General features: G+C 55.0%; 1 protein-coding gene across 17 annotated transcripts in view; it reads left to right on the top strand.

Moving 5' to 3' along the window:
- IKZF1 (IKAROS family zinc finger 1) overlaps positions 1-9,150 on the top strand; it is a 92,741-nt gene extending 83,591 nt beyond the window's left edge. For all 17 annotated transcript variants that reach the window (XM_021063913.1, XM_021063925.1, XM_021063915.1 and 14 more), the window contains one exon: positions 4,889-9,150. In XM_021063913.1, coding sequence (XP_020919572.1) covers positions 4,889-5,598 — 710 coding nt within the window. In that variant the 3' untranslated portion in view covers positions 5,599-9,150. The remainder of the gene's footprint in view (positions 1-4,888) is intronic.

A 15,753-nucleotide genomic window follows, 5' to 3' on the forward strand; every position in this document is an offset into this window, starting at 1 on the left:
GATGAGAATGTAGAGAAGTGGTGATGCTGGTTGGGGGCTGGAGGAGGACGTGCGGGAGAAGCAGGGAGTGTCCTGGGCTGGCTCACGGACCCTCGGGGAAGCCACGGCGATGAAGGCCGGTACGCTCTGGGCACAGGGGTGAGCTCTGAGTGCCGAGGTGAGAAATTAGCCTTCAGGTTTGGCACAAGAAACCATTGGCGTATTTCTGACGGGACCAACATCTTGGAAAATCGAGACCTCAAGTGCCCGAAATTGACCAGAATCAGGAAAGCAGCAGGGCCGTGGCGAGACGTCGTCCCTGGGGCGAGGTGGGCTCGGGAGAAGTGAGGGCATGGTGGGACCAGGACAGCGGCATGGAGACGGGCAAAGGGGCTCACGAGAGGCTGTGCGTCCTGATAGGCGTTTCCCCACGAGTTTGGGGATTGGCAGTTTATTTCTACAATAGCGCCTCTTCCTGCCCCCAAATGCCCCCCTTTCCCTCATGTGGACTGGATGGGGTTTTCATCAACCCCACTGCCCCCTTGCCGTGACTTCTCCATCTCCAGAACAAAGAGGGAGGGGGATCTCTGAGGTCCCCCGGAACCTCTAGAAGCAGAGTCTGTCTTTTCCGTCAATTCAGAGGGCACACGTAGGAACGCCGCTGTCAGGGTCCGAGCGCCCAGTCCAATGGATTTGCAAGGTTGTGGTTCCTGCTGTACGGCCCAGAGAGTCAGGTGTCCGTGTACATACGTGCTCTCTTTCCGAGGCTCTTTCAGATTCTTTCCCACGTAGATGATCACGGCACACTGGGGAGAGGTCCCTGTGCTGCCCAGCAGGTCCCTTTGACCAGTCATTCTGTACTCCTCTGTGTGCAGATGCCAATCCAAACCCCCTATGTTTAAGTTTATATTTAAGTAGATTCAAAGCTCAGACCCAGCCCTTACTACTCTCTACTTATTTTGAGTAATGTCTTAATTGACTGGACTTTACATACAAGCGACTCTTTTCCAGAAGCTTCTCTAGGTGTTCTGTTTCCATGACGGCTTTGTGTCGGAGGAGCTCTGTCTGCCACCTTTCTTCTTGAGTGTGTGATGGTGGTGGTTCTTCTTTCCCCTGAGCCCTTTTCAGATTTCGCCATCACGCCGAAAGGCAAGATTTCCATTTTTGTCTCTGGATGCCCGAAGAGTTTTTTCTATAACCTAAAACTTGAATACCCTAACCGGGACATATCTTGGTTTTCCGTGTTCTGAATAAAAATGTCATGACATTTAGATGTGGGGATTCCCTTTTTTTTTTCCCTTTTATTTCTTAGAAAGTCTCTGTTTTTATATCTTTTGTTCCATCTTTTGTGATCTCTGGTCAGCCTCACTGGTTGTCCTTATGTCGGATGGTTTGTCTTCAATATCTGTTAGCGTTTCTCTCAGTTTATTTTTGTGTCTTTTTCACATTTATTCACTCTCATTATTTCTTGGGTTTTTCCTCTATATCAATAATTCCTTTTTTAGTGGTTTATGTTCTGTTACTTGCTGCTTCTCATCCATGTATTAATTCTATAATAATATTGTTTGGACCTCACTTTGTTTCCTGAGATCCAAAATCTTCTTTTTCATCTTATTCTATTGACTTAGCATGCTGTGTTTCAGCATTTCCTTAAAGAATCCATAAGCAATTATGAGACATTTCTCCTCTTCCTTGCATTAAGCTTTCTCCTCGAATGGGCTTATTCATCTGTTGTGCTGCTCTTCTTCCCTCGCCTTGCTAGAAAATATTTTCACCATAATCATAACATTTTCTTTTCCTCTTGCTTATTCCGCTGGGGCTGACAGAGCTTAATTGAAGTCTGGACATTCTTCCCATTGTAGCTGAGACTTTTTTTTTTCTCTCTCTCTCTCCCTGGAGGAGCTATTGACTTTTCTCAATCCTGAAAGAACTCCACGGGCTGGGGTGAGGAGTCCAGGTGAGGCACGGAGTCTCTGTTGGACTCTTCCTCTCTCCCTTGTTCTGCGATTGGGATAAATGCCCTCAACCAGTTACCACGGTACCTAGTTGAGGCGCGTTCTCCTGGTGGGGGGCCGGGGGGGCCACTCCGAGCTCTTTGCTCCAGGGACACAGCACGAGGACTTAGCTCCTGCCTCTGTCTAGAGAGCTGGTCTCACATGTCCCGGATCACCTGGTCTCAGCAGCAGAGGTTTCAACTGCTTTTTGACCAGAAGTGGAAAAAGGCATCTATTTGACTTGATTCTCTGTGGATTTGAGGATGTCAGGGAAAAGGCTGAGGATTTTGTTGCTTCATACTAAGGTTTTTAACGCGAGAGCAGCAGCCAAGCTTTGCCATGTATCTCAGGTCAGATTTTTCTTTCCCTGGTCCTTGACTTTTTTCTTTATAAATACGTGTTTCATTAGGATATGTGCTTTTCCTTAGCTTATTGCCAAAGTGAATGTTGTGGGATTTTTCTCACTATGTGAAATACTGGGGGGTGGGCGCAGATTCTGTGGGTGGCTTCAATATGCCACGTGAATCTGAAATATATGTTGTTTTTTCCCCTTCATTGTTGATTCCCAGTGTTAAAAGTAACCGATTTCGGTGGGCGCTTGGGAAGCCACAGAAGCATGGCTTTGGGAGAAACGGGGTAATTAGGTGGGATCATGGATGGGCTTGTGGATTACAGCCACCCCCTCCTCACCCTCCCGGGGCTCGGTGGAGACAGAGAACGAAGTGCCTGCCAGAAGGGACTCATTCTCTCCAGGGGGTTCGTGTGACAAGACACTTAGCACCTTCACCCGAAAACAAGAAAAAGTACATGATTTGTGTAGTGCTGTTCAATTCCGCCTTCTCACCTCTTCTGGGAAGAAACACCACTTCTAAGAACCCGCCCCAGCCCAGCTTGCAGGGAGAGATATCCCATTCTGTTGAGTTTCTGCAGAGGGTGTGGCAGGCCACTGCCAAGTTTCCTTGTGTCACCTAAGGGTCACAGTGTACAGTCATCAGGCCAGTGTCCCTCCTGACCACCAGTACACGCTAATGATAGGAAGCTGGGCCATTTGTATGATAAACAGCCCTTACGAAACAGAAGCGAGACCTCGTGTTGCTTCACAGAATGATGAGGGCCTGTTCCTGGACAGTTGGCAACGCTCACAGACTGTTTAAGGACTACTAGTAAGTCTAGGAACCGTGGAGCAGTTTACCCTTCTGTTGCCAGGAATTGGTGGCAGCAGAAGGATAAGATGTCAGACGTCAGCATGCAAAGCGTGGGGATCCCCGCCGTCGCCACCCTCACCAGCCACCGCCAGCCACAGCCCGGGCTCGGGGGCAGCTGGAAGTCACTCCTATCTCTGCCCCTCCATGACCCGTCCTCTCTCCTTCAAATCCTTCCGTCTTCTTTCAGACACGGTCTCTGCTGGGCCTCCCCTGCCCACCTGTCTGCCCAGGGCTGTCCCCCACCTTCACCCGTCCCTCCAAAGCTCCAGGCTCCCTCTCTTCTCAGTGTCCTCGTGCAGCTCCCCGTGTGGGACAGAGAACGCCACTGTCCCCACAGCAAGCCCTCCATTCCCTTCCTAGCAGCTCTCAGCTCAGGATGCACCGCTGCGTGATGGTGCAGTAACATCTGGGCTCGGGATGGGGCCGCGGTTACTTGCTCACCACTGTCTCCTGTCTGGTCCAGGCTCTGCCTTTGACTCATTCACTGGCCACCCCTGAAAGTGAGTGAGTCACTGGCCCTGGCCCTGAGGCAGACCGTTCATTAATGAATGAGCTAAGGAGCCATGGTTTCCTGCTGAGCGGAGAACCACTCACTGCAAGGAAATTCATTTTTTTTTTTCCTTACAAATGTTCGTACTCGAAAGCTAATGCCAAGAAGACAACTTCTTTCTCTAATTTCCCCTTCTGGCAGACAGCAGCTTGCCTTCTCCTACAAACCGTGGTCTTAGATCTTAAGTTTCTTGAGGCCAAACGCTCTGATGAGCCCTCGACAGCAGCTCCTCCAGCATCATTCACGTTCACAAGAACAAGGAAGTGTCACTTCGGGCTCCCTCGGTTTGCTCCCAACTCTCCACCACGTGTCTCTGCAGCACGTGGACCCAGTGCCGCTAAGGACGGAAGGCGAGCCTGGAGTTTGAGGCAGAGGAGGAGGCGGAAGCTGCCAGCTCGGGTGATGCCTTTGGGCTCACACGAGTCACACGAGTCCGAGACAGCTTGGTGTCGTGGAAGAGCTGGCATCATTTCACGATAAAAAACAGAAAATTTTCATATTTTTTTTCTCTTTATGACCGCACCTGAGGCATTTGGAAGTTCCCAGGCTAGGGGTCGAATCAGAGCCACAGCCCAGGCAACACTGGATCCTTAACCCACTGAATGAAGCCAGCGATCGAACCCACATCCTCACAGAGACTAGGTCGGGCTCCTAACCCACTGAGCCACAGTGGGAACTCTGATTTTCATATTGTTGACTAAGCTTTCTTCTAGAGCATTAGAGTCATGAATTTTAAATGGATGACCTAATTCTATTTTAAATAAGTATAGGGCACGTTACTGTGAGTAATCACTTACGTATGTAATGTATTTTAAAAAGCATGATACACTAGCCAGTTATCGCCCATTGCCGAAGACACCCACTGGAGAACACATCATTTACCTACTCATCTTAAATTCAGTGTAAAAATGTCCACCATCCGTAGTGACAGACACAAGTCTTGGTTTAATCCACTTGCACATGCTGATTACACTGGCAGCCAAGCTGGTTTACAGGCGACTCCGGGAAGCCCCGCCTGTGCTCCCCAGGCAGATAGGCCAGGCTTCCTCTCTTTTGGAGATCGGGTGCCCCCCTCGCCCCCCGCTGGTGGAGATTTCAGCTGTTGCTGCTGGGCGCAGGGGTCGATCTGGACCTCTCTGACTGTCCCCTGCTTCCCACAGGGGACAAGTGCCTGTCGGACATGCCCTACGACAGCAGCGCCAGCTACGAGAAGGAGAACGAGATGATGCAGACGCACGTGATGGACCAGGCCATCAACAATGCCATCAGCTACCTGGGCGCCGAGTCCCTGCGCCCCCTGGTGCAGACGCCGCCGGGCAGCTCCGAGGTGGTCCCGGTGCTCAGCCCCCTGTACCAGCTGCACAAGCCCCACGCCGAGGGCCCCGCGCGCGCCAACCCCTCGGCCCAGGACAGCGCCGTGGAGAACCTGCTGCTGCTCTCCAAGGCCAAGTCCGTGTCCTCCGAGCGGGAGGCGTCGCCCAGCAACAGCTGCCAAGACTCGACGGACACCGAGAGCAACGCGGAGGAGCAGCGCGGCGGCCTCATCTACCTGACCAACCACATCACCCCCCACGCCCGCAACGGGCTGTCCATCAAGGAGGAGCACGCGGCCTACGACGTGCTGCGCGCCGCCTCCGAGGGCCCCGCGGACGCCCTGCGCGTGATCGGCGCGGGCGGGGAGCCGCTGAGGGTGTACAAGTGCGAACACTGCCGCGTGCTCTTCCTGGACCACGTCATGTACACCATCCACATGGGCTGCCACGGCTTCCGCCACCCCTTCCAGTGCAACATGTGCGGCTACCACAGCCAGGACCGCTACGAGTTCTCGTCCCACATCACGCGCGGGGAGCACCGCTTCCACATGACCTAAGGGCCCCTGCGGCCCGGACGCCCCGTCCCCTCGAGAGGAGCACGCGGGGCCGCTCCCCGCCGCCGCCGCCGCCGCTGCCGCCGCCGCCGCCGCCGGGCCCGGACCAGACCGCTGTGCTTCTCTCCCGTTTGCTTTGGAAAACCAAGAGGTTTCATGGTTTAGCTGCAGGGCTCCCCCCAGAGCCCCAGAAGTGCTCTCTCGCTAGACGTGTTGGTAGCTTGCTAGCTGAAGTCCCCGCCCCTGTGGCTGCCTGTCCTCCGGACAATGGCCATTTTCAGAGAGTTTCCTAGAAACAGGCCAGAGCCTAGGAAGAAGGGGGGGCAGGTTCCTGGGCCAAGCGTGGGATCCACGTAGCGGGCCGGGTGCCCACTGCCCAGCCCCTGAGCTGTGGCCGGAGCCACCCTGCCGGGGAGATGCCCCACAGCAGGGCCGCGGGAACTGCAGCATCCCGCCGGCCGACAGGCTGCAGTTAGAGGGAAGATGCATTGTAAGTCAGATCCTGCCGGGGTTAACCCACTGCTGGGGAAAAGTGACCAGTGACCGTGGAGCAGAGCGAGGGACGGGAGAGCCTTGAGACTCGCCCGCGAATATTTCCAAATTTCTGAGGCGTTGCTCGGCCACGGCCAAGCCTTCTGGGGCCTGATGTCAAGTGGAACAAATGCCATGTCCCCTGGGGGGGCGCCCGGAGAACGCTGTTCTCTGCTCTCTCACCCCCAGGCATTTAATGGCCCCCAGAGTCTGTCACTACATCTTTAATCCCAGTCCTGGAATTTAGACCTTAATTCAGAATTCGAATGATAAAATCCCTCACACCAAACACTCTTCTAAACGCCACACTCGTTTCTTTGGTTACCTTTCCCCTGCCACCAGCTTCAACCCTGCGAGGACAAGCCTGTCCGGCCCAGAAGGCCGCTCCGACACCTCAGTTCAAGTTTGTCTGTAGCCGCAGCCTTGCCAGTTTTCTTGTCAGCCCTTCCTGCCCTCTGTGTCTCAGTCTCACTTTCAGACTCTCCTAAAGGCAGGCCTCAGAGTGACCGCTCTTTCTCAGGTCAAGGAAGCAGAGGCCAGAGGGAGCCCCGCAGGTGCTGCTCGCCCCGGGCACCTCAACTTTCTTTTTTTCTTTTCTTTCTACTTTTTCTGTCTTTTGAGGCCCACACCCTTGGCATCTGGAAGTTTCCAGGCTAGGGGTCTAATCGGAGCTGCCACCTACACCACAGCTCACAGCAATGCCGGATCCTTTAACCCCTGAGCGAGGCCAGGGGTCAAACCTGCATCCCCATGGATACTAGTCAGATTCTTAACCTGCTGAGCCACAATGGGAACTCCCAGGGCACCTCAACTTTCAAACCATCTGAAACTCTCCTGTAAGGGCGGAGGAGCGCTGTCTGGCTGCGTAGGCGGGACATGTGCCCTCACACCCGTTCATCTCAGCCTCCTAGAAGGAAGACAGGCCAGGTTCAAGTGTTTATGGGGTTGGTCTTCACCACCAGTGTGCAGAGGGAGCACATGAAACGGGGGACCAACTGTGCACAAGCACCTCTGCATTTCCTCTCAGTCCAGGGCTCTTGACTTTGGGGGCTGGATAGTTTGCAGGGGATTCCCGCCACCCCTGGCGCACCATCAGGGTCACGGTAGCATCCCTGGCCCCTACCCAGTAGATGCGGGCGGACCTCCAGTTAACTAAATATGTCCTCTGGGGAGCAGAATTGTCCCTCCTAGAGAACCAAGCTGCTCTAGGTGAGTCCCAGACCAGTCGAGGGTCTGGAAGCCTCCCCCAGAGAAAGGCCCTGCAAGAACGTTCCCCGACGGCAGTCTGGAGCCTGACTCATGTTCCTTTGGAGGCTTTATCAGTTCTCTAAGTGAGTCACCCCCCTCCCGTCTTCAGAAGCGTACCTTCTCAGGCGCCTTTGGGTTTTGTTGAAAGGAGGGCATCCCATCCTCTCTGGCTGACCGAACGGCAGGACATTGAGCCTGGACCTAGACAGAGGTGGGCTAACTCGGGCACTGGGAGAAGGAGCTGGCGCCTGAACAGGTTCCAGGTCAGAGACTTCGGAGATGTCCAGTCTGCGGGCCATTTTCAGCTGCCCTGTGCTTTCCCGCCCGTCCCACAGAGTCCATTCGTTGAAAGGAGTTCTTTCTCCCCATGGCTTCAAACAAAGCTTGCCCCCCCCCTGTAAATAGCGCCCGCGGGAGTTGCTGTCTCCAGGGCCTTCCCCTCCTGCCCTCTGCTTTTTAGAGCCGATCTGTTGATCTCCGCGGCCTCTGTCGTGGTTTTCTATTGTAACACCACTTTTCTCTGAAATAATTGTATTTAATGTCAGGTTTCATATCATGTCAACGAGTAATTAAATTATGTTGGAAAAGTGGTCATTCTGTACCCAAAGCTGTTAGCGTTTTCCTTCTAGCTGGTAAAAGTAGGGTTTTGCATGACCTTCCGCACATCTGTTCTGTGGTTTGTTCTCTTGTTTGACGGGGTGAGCATGTGTCTTGAGGAGTGCTGTCTAGGCTTCACGCACTCTCGTGTTTAAACTAAATACACACCAAAGGAGGGGCCCTCGTAGCAGATGGATCTTGATCACAAGGAGAAACCCTGGTTGGCATTCCTGCCCCCACCCCACCCGGCGTCACCCAGCTTCTCTCCGTGCCCAGCGCCTGGACCCCTCCTTACCCAGGTCCTGCTGTACCTTGTACCTTAGAGTTTGGTCTTGTCCCAGTAGAAGAGTCACTAAAGAGAATCGTATTGTCACCAAAGGGTTGTCCCAGCATCCATCCCTTCAGAAACCAGCACATTCCACCTGCAATTCAGAACCAACCACAGAAGGAAATCTCAGAATCTTCACGGAGAAAGACTTGTTAGGGAGATGTGAATTTGTTTGTTTTGTTTTTGTTTTTGTTTTCTATTTCGGGGCTTCTTTTCTTGGTTTGCTTTGATTGCCTTGTGGCTCTTCTAGTGTCCTCTTCTTGCCAAAACCCAAGTGCGATGGAGTGGACTTCTGGAGACACGTCACGATGCAAATGCAGTTCTCACGGCTGCACACTCTCAGCTCCAGCAATAACGAAGGGTCACGCCACGTGAAACCCAGATCTCCCTCCTTCAGCTCAGTGGGGGTTTATTTTCCTTATTTTAAAATGAACCAAAATTAGACGTATTTAAGGCATACAGACATCAGAAAAAAAAAAAAAAAAGCGCATATGCTGTTGGTGCAATAGCATTCACTGTGAACACGTGAAACTGGATATTAACAGGCAGTCTTGCTTCCAGGACTTTCTAATACACTTTTTTATGATGTCGTGTGTGGTGACCATTCGGGCCCAATGTGTCTGTATCTGACGCAGCTTTAGGTGTTCGGCGGCTGTCCTGGCGGATCCCTGTACAGGGTTGTAAATGGGAATGTGCAGTTCTCTTCCCGCTCTGCCTCTACGACGATGTTAAATTATTTCTGTTTCGCTGTGAACAGGGGGTGGGGTGGCCCCTGCAGAAAAAGAGTATTCTTTTGTACGCATTTTGAAATGCTTCTGTAGTGATAGAAAAAATAAATGCAACGAACCCTCTGCCTGCCCCATGCCGTGAAGCCCATGCTAGCCTCCAGGAAGGCCCTGCAAAGGGGCCACCTGCGGAAGACGCCCCCTGGGTCAGAGAAGGCAGAGGCGGGCTTGGTGCTGGCTGCAAGCTGGAGTCGCCTGTGACTGTGTGCAGATGACACTGGCCAGCATGGCTGTTCACTGCAGCACACGGACCCCCTCCTGTCCCAGCTGTGGATTTGAGGTCGTGGGAAGCAAGACACACCGCCCTGAGTGGCAGGCGGATGGCTGAGGGAGCACAGAGGCCGTGACCAAGCACGGTGCCCCCGCCGCCCCACGGCATTCTCGCTGCAGGGCTGCACGGTTAGGCCGGGTGCCCTCAGCTCTGCCACGGGCCCGCCCGGCTGCAGCACACTGGGGGTGCAGACCCTCTGGGGGAGAGCCAGACCCCCTGTGGGTTCAGATCTGGTGGCTAAGCTGAGGCGGCCACGTGCAGGGGGCGGCGTTGACCCAGATGGGGCGCAACTGTAACCCCATCCACAGACTGCACTGTTCCACATCCAGCCCTGGCATCAGGGCCCCTGCAGAAGTGTCATTGGCTGAGGCAGTGCCCTTCAAGGAGGTTTTTGGCCACCTCCCTAGGTGACCGCAGTGAACGAGCATGTGGCTTCAAGAGCTGTGACGACACCCCCGTGAACAGATCCGTCTGTTTCACAGCTATGCCCTGTCACTGCTCGGTGACCATAGGTCCGGAAAATAAGGAACATGTCCACTAGCTTAGAAGTGGCCTGGCTCAAGCTAAGGGGGACAGTGACTTCGCGGGTGGGGCTTTGACCGTGAGGGCGAGGAACGTGTTCATGAGCCTCTTCCGAAGCTTCCCAAGCGCGCGGGGAAGGGCCCGAGGAAACCACCTGCCTGCCCCGTCTCTGCCGCCTCCCGCTCCCACCCTCGAGCCCGTCGGGGCTGGACCCCGGGACCCGGCAGCGACTAGGGTGAGGTTCCAAATCCCCACTGCAGGAGCCACGGGTAGGAAGACAGACTTAATTTCTTGCTTTTCACTACCTTTCGTTTTCTTAAGCTGCCGTAGGATGCTTATCCTGGAGTCTCCTGGTGGTGCAGCGGGTTAAGGATCTGGCATTGTCAGAGCAGCAGCAGCTCAGGGGTAGGCTTGATCCCAGGACAAGGAACATAAGAATGCCATGGGTGCAGCCCCCCAAAAAGGATTATTCTCAACATGCCTTTCTTTTTTTTTTTTTTTTTTTTCATTTTTATGGCCACCCTTGTGGCATATGGACGTTCCCAGGCTAGAGGTCAAATTGGAGCTGCAGCTGAGGCCTACACCACAGCCACAGCAACATGGGATCTGGGCCATGCCTGCAACCTACACCACAGCTCATGGCAACACCGGATCCTCAACCCACTAAGCAAGGCCAGGGATTGAACCTGCTTCCTCACCGATACTATGTTGGGTTCTTAACCCACTGAGCCACAGTGGGAACTCCCTCAGCGTGTCTTTTTTAAGCTATAAATCTTCCTTTGGTCCCCTGCAAACTCTTACTGAGGCAAAGGTGCATCTATTCAGTGGGCCCAAACCAATGGGCCCCACTCTGGGGAGGCTGGCCTGGAGGATATCCCCTTCTTAGGGTGGCACTGAGGACAGATCATTCAGACCCACACCTAGGAGGGGGTGGAGTCAGGAAAGGCCTGCCTGGTCGGCCCAGGAGGACTGTACCTGATCCCAGGTGCATGTGGCAAGGTGAGAAGAGCTGGAGGTCTAGAATAAGCTGAGTGGAGAAGGTGAGGCGTGGGCCCAGCTTGAATGCCCTGACACTGTTCCCAGCACACCTGGAACAGCCCCTGTGCAGGGCAGCTCCATTTCCAAGTTGCCCCTGGGGCAGCCCAGAGGTTTCCTGTGTGCATTTTATCACCAACCCCCACCAAAAAGACAGCAGCTCTTCTGTAGTTCATTTCTAGCCCTGATGAGTGGTGTGAATTTAAAATCCATGCAATATATATATTTGTTTTTACATGCAGGTTCCCAGGCTGGGGGGGTCAACTTGGAGCCGTAGCTACCAGCCTCCACTACAGCCACAGCATTGCAGGATCCAAGCCGTGTCTGCAACCTATACCACAGTTCATGGCAACGCCAGATCCTTAACCCACTGAGCAAGGCCAGGGATGGAACCTACGTCATGGATGCTAATCAGATTCGTTAACTGCTGAGCCACAACAGGAACTCCTAAAGCCATGCTATCTTTTAAATATTAGTGTGAAATCTGGGGATCTAAACATCAGAACTGGGGGCTTAGAGAGCAGATATTTCTGATTCTATTACCAATTAATTCATCACATTTTCTATCAAAATATCTTGGGCGTTTTGTGATTCGTTGGTGAAATTTTGCACTCTCACTAAAAGCACATCGATTCTCCTTCTCTTTTTTTCTTTTCTGGCCGCTCTGCAGCATGTGGAGTTCCCGGGCCAGGGATCAGGTCTGAGCCACAGTTTCAACCCAAGCCGCAGCTGCAGTGACACCTGATCCGCAAACCCACTGAGCTGGGCCCGGGGTAGAACCTGCATCCTGGCACTGCAGAGACTCGCCAGTCCCACTGGGCCACAGCAGGAAACTCCAAGAGCATGTGGGTATTCTCCAGGAAAGGAGTCCCTTGGCTGTTTCCCAAAGTCTTGATTTTGGGTGTAGCCTCTCAACACCAAACACAGCAGGGCCCCGAATGGCTGTCCCGGAGCCACGTCATCAGAACAAGACTTTTCTCTGCTTCAGCTGCTGCTGGGTGGAGCCCAGGGCTGCTCTGCCTGCAAGCATCCCTGTACCTGCCTTTCCCCAGGCCCAGCCCCCACTACCTCTGATGCGGGAGGAGGGATTCCTTTGGCTCCTAGACCAGCAATTTTGCCTCACAGCCTGGTCCTCCCATGAGCCCCGCCCACCAGTAACCCAAATTCCCGGCCTCCAGCTCAAGGCTGCCTCCAAACTCCCTCACCCACGCCCCTTCCCCAGGCGCCAGTGCTTGCAGCTCTAGGGCCTGGTTCACAAGTGCGGCTCAAGCATCTCCCGGCTGGTTCTTCAGAATGCAGTTCTGGAGGCCTGTCTGCCTGGACCCCCCCTGCAGGTGTGGAACCAGCTCCCCAAATCCAGATAAGCCGTCTCCCACTCACCCTCTCCCCCTCAAGGCAGGTACCAGGCTTATCCCTCTCCCCCAGCCCAGCCCCGCACCCCCCTTTTCTAATAGAAGAAAAATGAATAACGGCTCTCTCTCTTCCCTTCTTAGCTTGAAACAACTCAGATATAGACAAGAGAGTCAGAGCCTCGAAACCCAGATCCTACCTGTGCTGCCCTTAGAGCCCAAGGGAGAAGACACAGCCTCCGCGCGTGGCCACAGGGGGCTGCCACTCTAGGCCGGCTCGCTCTGTGGGATGCAGGCAGGTTTTACACTCAGACCGCCCCTGAAAAGGCTGCACCCTCGCCCTGCTAGAAAGGGGAGGGGACCAAGCCACATCCTGCAAGCAGCAGAGCCCAGGAAAGTGAGAGAAAGCACAGCTCAGTTCCTACAGCCAGAGGGTGTGAGAAGGTAGCAAGGCAGGTGAAGGGGGGCCTCTGGGGACAGAGAAGAGAGTGATGTATTAAGAGTCGGGGGGGCAGGGACAGGAGGACCAGGAGCGGTCCTGCTGGAGAGACGAGGCTTTCACCTGCACAGCAGCGCGGCTGAAATTGGAGGACGTAGAGATGAGAGGGCAGCAGAGACGGGGAGGCGCGAATCTGCACTGGAACGCGATCGCCAGGAGCTGGGGCTTTGCTACCGTCATCATCGCCATTCGCATTGGCATTCACGGCCAAGGCAAGTGGAAGTTCCAGGGCCGGAGATCAAGCCTGAGCCTCTGCAGCCCCCGAACTGTTGCAGTCAGGTTCTAAACCCACTGCCTCACAGCAGGGGCTCCTCTTTTTTTGACTACTGGGAACCTGCCGTCTGCCTCTACACGGCCTGCATCACCAGCCACTGCTGCTGCAGCCCCGTGACACCCCCTGAAAGGAGCTCGGGGTGGGGGCCAGGAGGGAGGCCCTCTGTGCTCTGGGAAAAGCGGTAGAACAGCTCTTCAGACAGGAATTTTTAGGAGATTTTATGAGCGCGACTCTTGCATCTCCTCACATCTAGAGAAGCACTCAAATTCTTCGTGGGGACACCTGCTCCTTGGGAGTAGCAGTGACCATCACGAGACCGGCAGCGACCTTCGGTAGCGTGTGTGTGTGTGTGTGTGTGGTGGGGGGGCAGATGCCTGCGCCTTCACCACAATCACATCCACGCTGACCCCCCCCGGCACCCCCGCCTCTCAGGAGGGGTGTCTCAGAGCTCTCTGAATGCTGCCTCCTGGGTGACAGGCCTCATTTCGCCCCACAGAAAACTTAACACTCAACTTTTAAATTGTGCATGTTTTTAAGTTAACACTGCCATATCCTCCGTGTCACAAAGATTCCCTGGCACATAGTAGGTGCTTTTGCTACAGTCTGAATGTTTGTGTCCCCTCCAAAAGTCATATGTGGAAATCCTACCCCCCAATACTGCCCCCCACCCCCCCGCTCTGCGGTGGGGGCAGAGGAGAGCGGGGGACTCCGGAGAGACGTTGGCAGAGAAGAACCGGGGAACTCGGCACACCTCGGGCCCTGGCCCCTGCTGGGACCTGAGGTCTCAGAAATGCCATGTTCTGGGCTGTGTTTTCCTAAAAGGAGGAAGGTAAAACCCTCAGTGTGAAGTCCCCTCTCTTTTTCCGCTTTGTGGCAAGGCCAAGGACAGAAACAGGGCCAAATCCCTGAGCCATGTCTCCTGCGGCCACCCTCTCCTGGGGCCCAGGGCGCCCGGGGTGGGGCCCCACAGTCCCTCAACTCTAGCAGCCCGGCCCCTCCTGCCTGGCAGCGGGTGTTGCCCCGGCGAGCCAGTGGGCGGGGCGAAGCAGATGCAGCCACCGGGGCCTGTGCACAACTGGGAACCAGCCGCCTGGGGAAGGAATTTGCATAATAAGGATCGTTTGGTACCCAAGCTGTCCCCTGAAGTGAACTGCATGGATCTCTGTACAGTTAACAAATTTCACTTCTTCTTTCCCATGTTTTGTCAAACCAACTAGATGTGACGTCCGAGTGTGTGAATTGTCCAAAGATGTTTTGTTTCTCCCTCCACGAGTCAGACCTCCTCTCTCTGCTCTGCCCAGATGGTCCCTGGCATCCGTGGACAGCCCTGCAGTGCCTCCTCCCCTGCCCAGGACCTCACTCCTCGCTCTCCCTGGGAGGGGCCACGTGGTGGCTTCCAGACTGCCCAGAGGTGGGCCTGCCCCTGCCCCTGCCCCTGCCCCTGGGCGGCAGCACCACCCCGCCCCAGCCTCTCGCTGCTGCTCCCACACCTGCAGCAGCTTCCTCGTCACCATCATCCCTCCCGCTTCCTGTGGGCGAGGGCGGCCCGAGGCCCCACAGCAAGGAGGGGTCTGTGGTTTCAGGCCTCAGTATGATTCCCCTTTCAGGCCCTCCTCCCTTCTGGGCACTGCCCTTCACAGAACCCTCATGGCTCCCTCTGCCCACGCCCAGACCCCACCCCTCAAACATCACAATTCTTTTTTTATGTTGCCTTTATGTCATCCTGCAGGAAAACAAGTGTATGTGTATGTCCACAGCTATAAATATACCATAGGAACAGGTATGAGCCCAGGGGCCTGTCACCATCACTGTGGGCCTGGGGGGCAGGGGGGGGCGGCAGGAAGCCTGATCCGGGGTTCAAGTCCACACCCTCCAGAATGGCACGCAGCCTCATCAAGACCTGACCGCTAGCCCATCTCTCTCAGCTCCTTCCAACCTCCAAGGCAGCCTGACTCCCAGGCTCCCACACATGGCTGGAATGCTCCCCAAGCCTCGCCACCTGCTAAACCTCAACAGAGGCATGCCACAAGGCCGAACTCTTGTCCCCAGCTAATTTTTGGGGCTTTCTCAAGGTCAGATCTCTGGGTTCCTGGCGTCGTTTCAGTCGGTGTCAGGGCCCTTGTGGTGCTCTGTCAACGCCTGCCTCCTCCATCGGACTGGGAGGCAGACACCTTGCTCGGCCGTTCCCGAATCTCCAGGAATGTGACTCTCCAGGGACTCTCTTCCCCTGCTCCCTGGGGTCTGGGAAGGGCCGGCGTCATCTCTCCAGAGAAAGGCAGGAGGCCATGGGACACAAGCCCCAGGCTCCGGGGTCTCCAGGAGGTCCTCTCCCGTGTGTCCTGGCGTCCCGGCTCTAGCAGGAGGGTCCCATCCAGGGGACAGGCTGAGCAGTCCTGGGGGGAGGTTGCTGATCAGGAGCAGGAAGGCTGGGAGGCAGGTCAGACAGACTCCCCCAGACTCAGTGCCTCTTGGCCGACTCACGAGAGACAGAGGCGGGGAGAGAAGAAGCAGACAGGCTGCCACGCAAAACAGTTAAACCAGAGAAGGCGGTGAGAGAGTGGAGGTGGATAATAATAAACAGAGCAAGACACCGGATCCGACTGTGCCAATCCTCAGTATAGACAGCATTGGTCTCACGCCCCAAGTGACACACAGACTGTCAGAGCAGATCCGCACACAGGACCCAACTACACCCTGTCCCCGAGGAAGCCGTGTTCAC

The sequence above is a fragment of the Sus scrofa genome, chromosome 9, assembly GCF_000003025.6.
Source record: "Sus scrofa isolate TJ Tabasco breed Duroc chromosome 9, Sscrofa11.1, whole genome shotgun sequence".
Taxonomy (NCBI): domain Eukaryota; kingdom Metazoa; phylum Chordata; class Mammalia; order Artiodactyla; family Suidae; genus Sus; species Sus scrofa.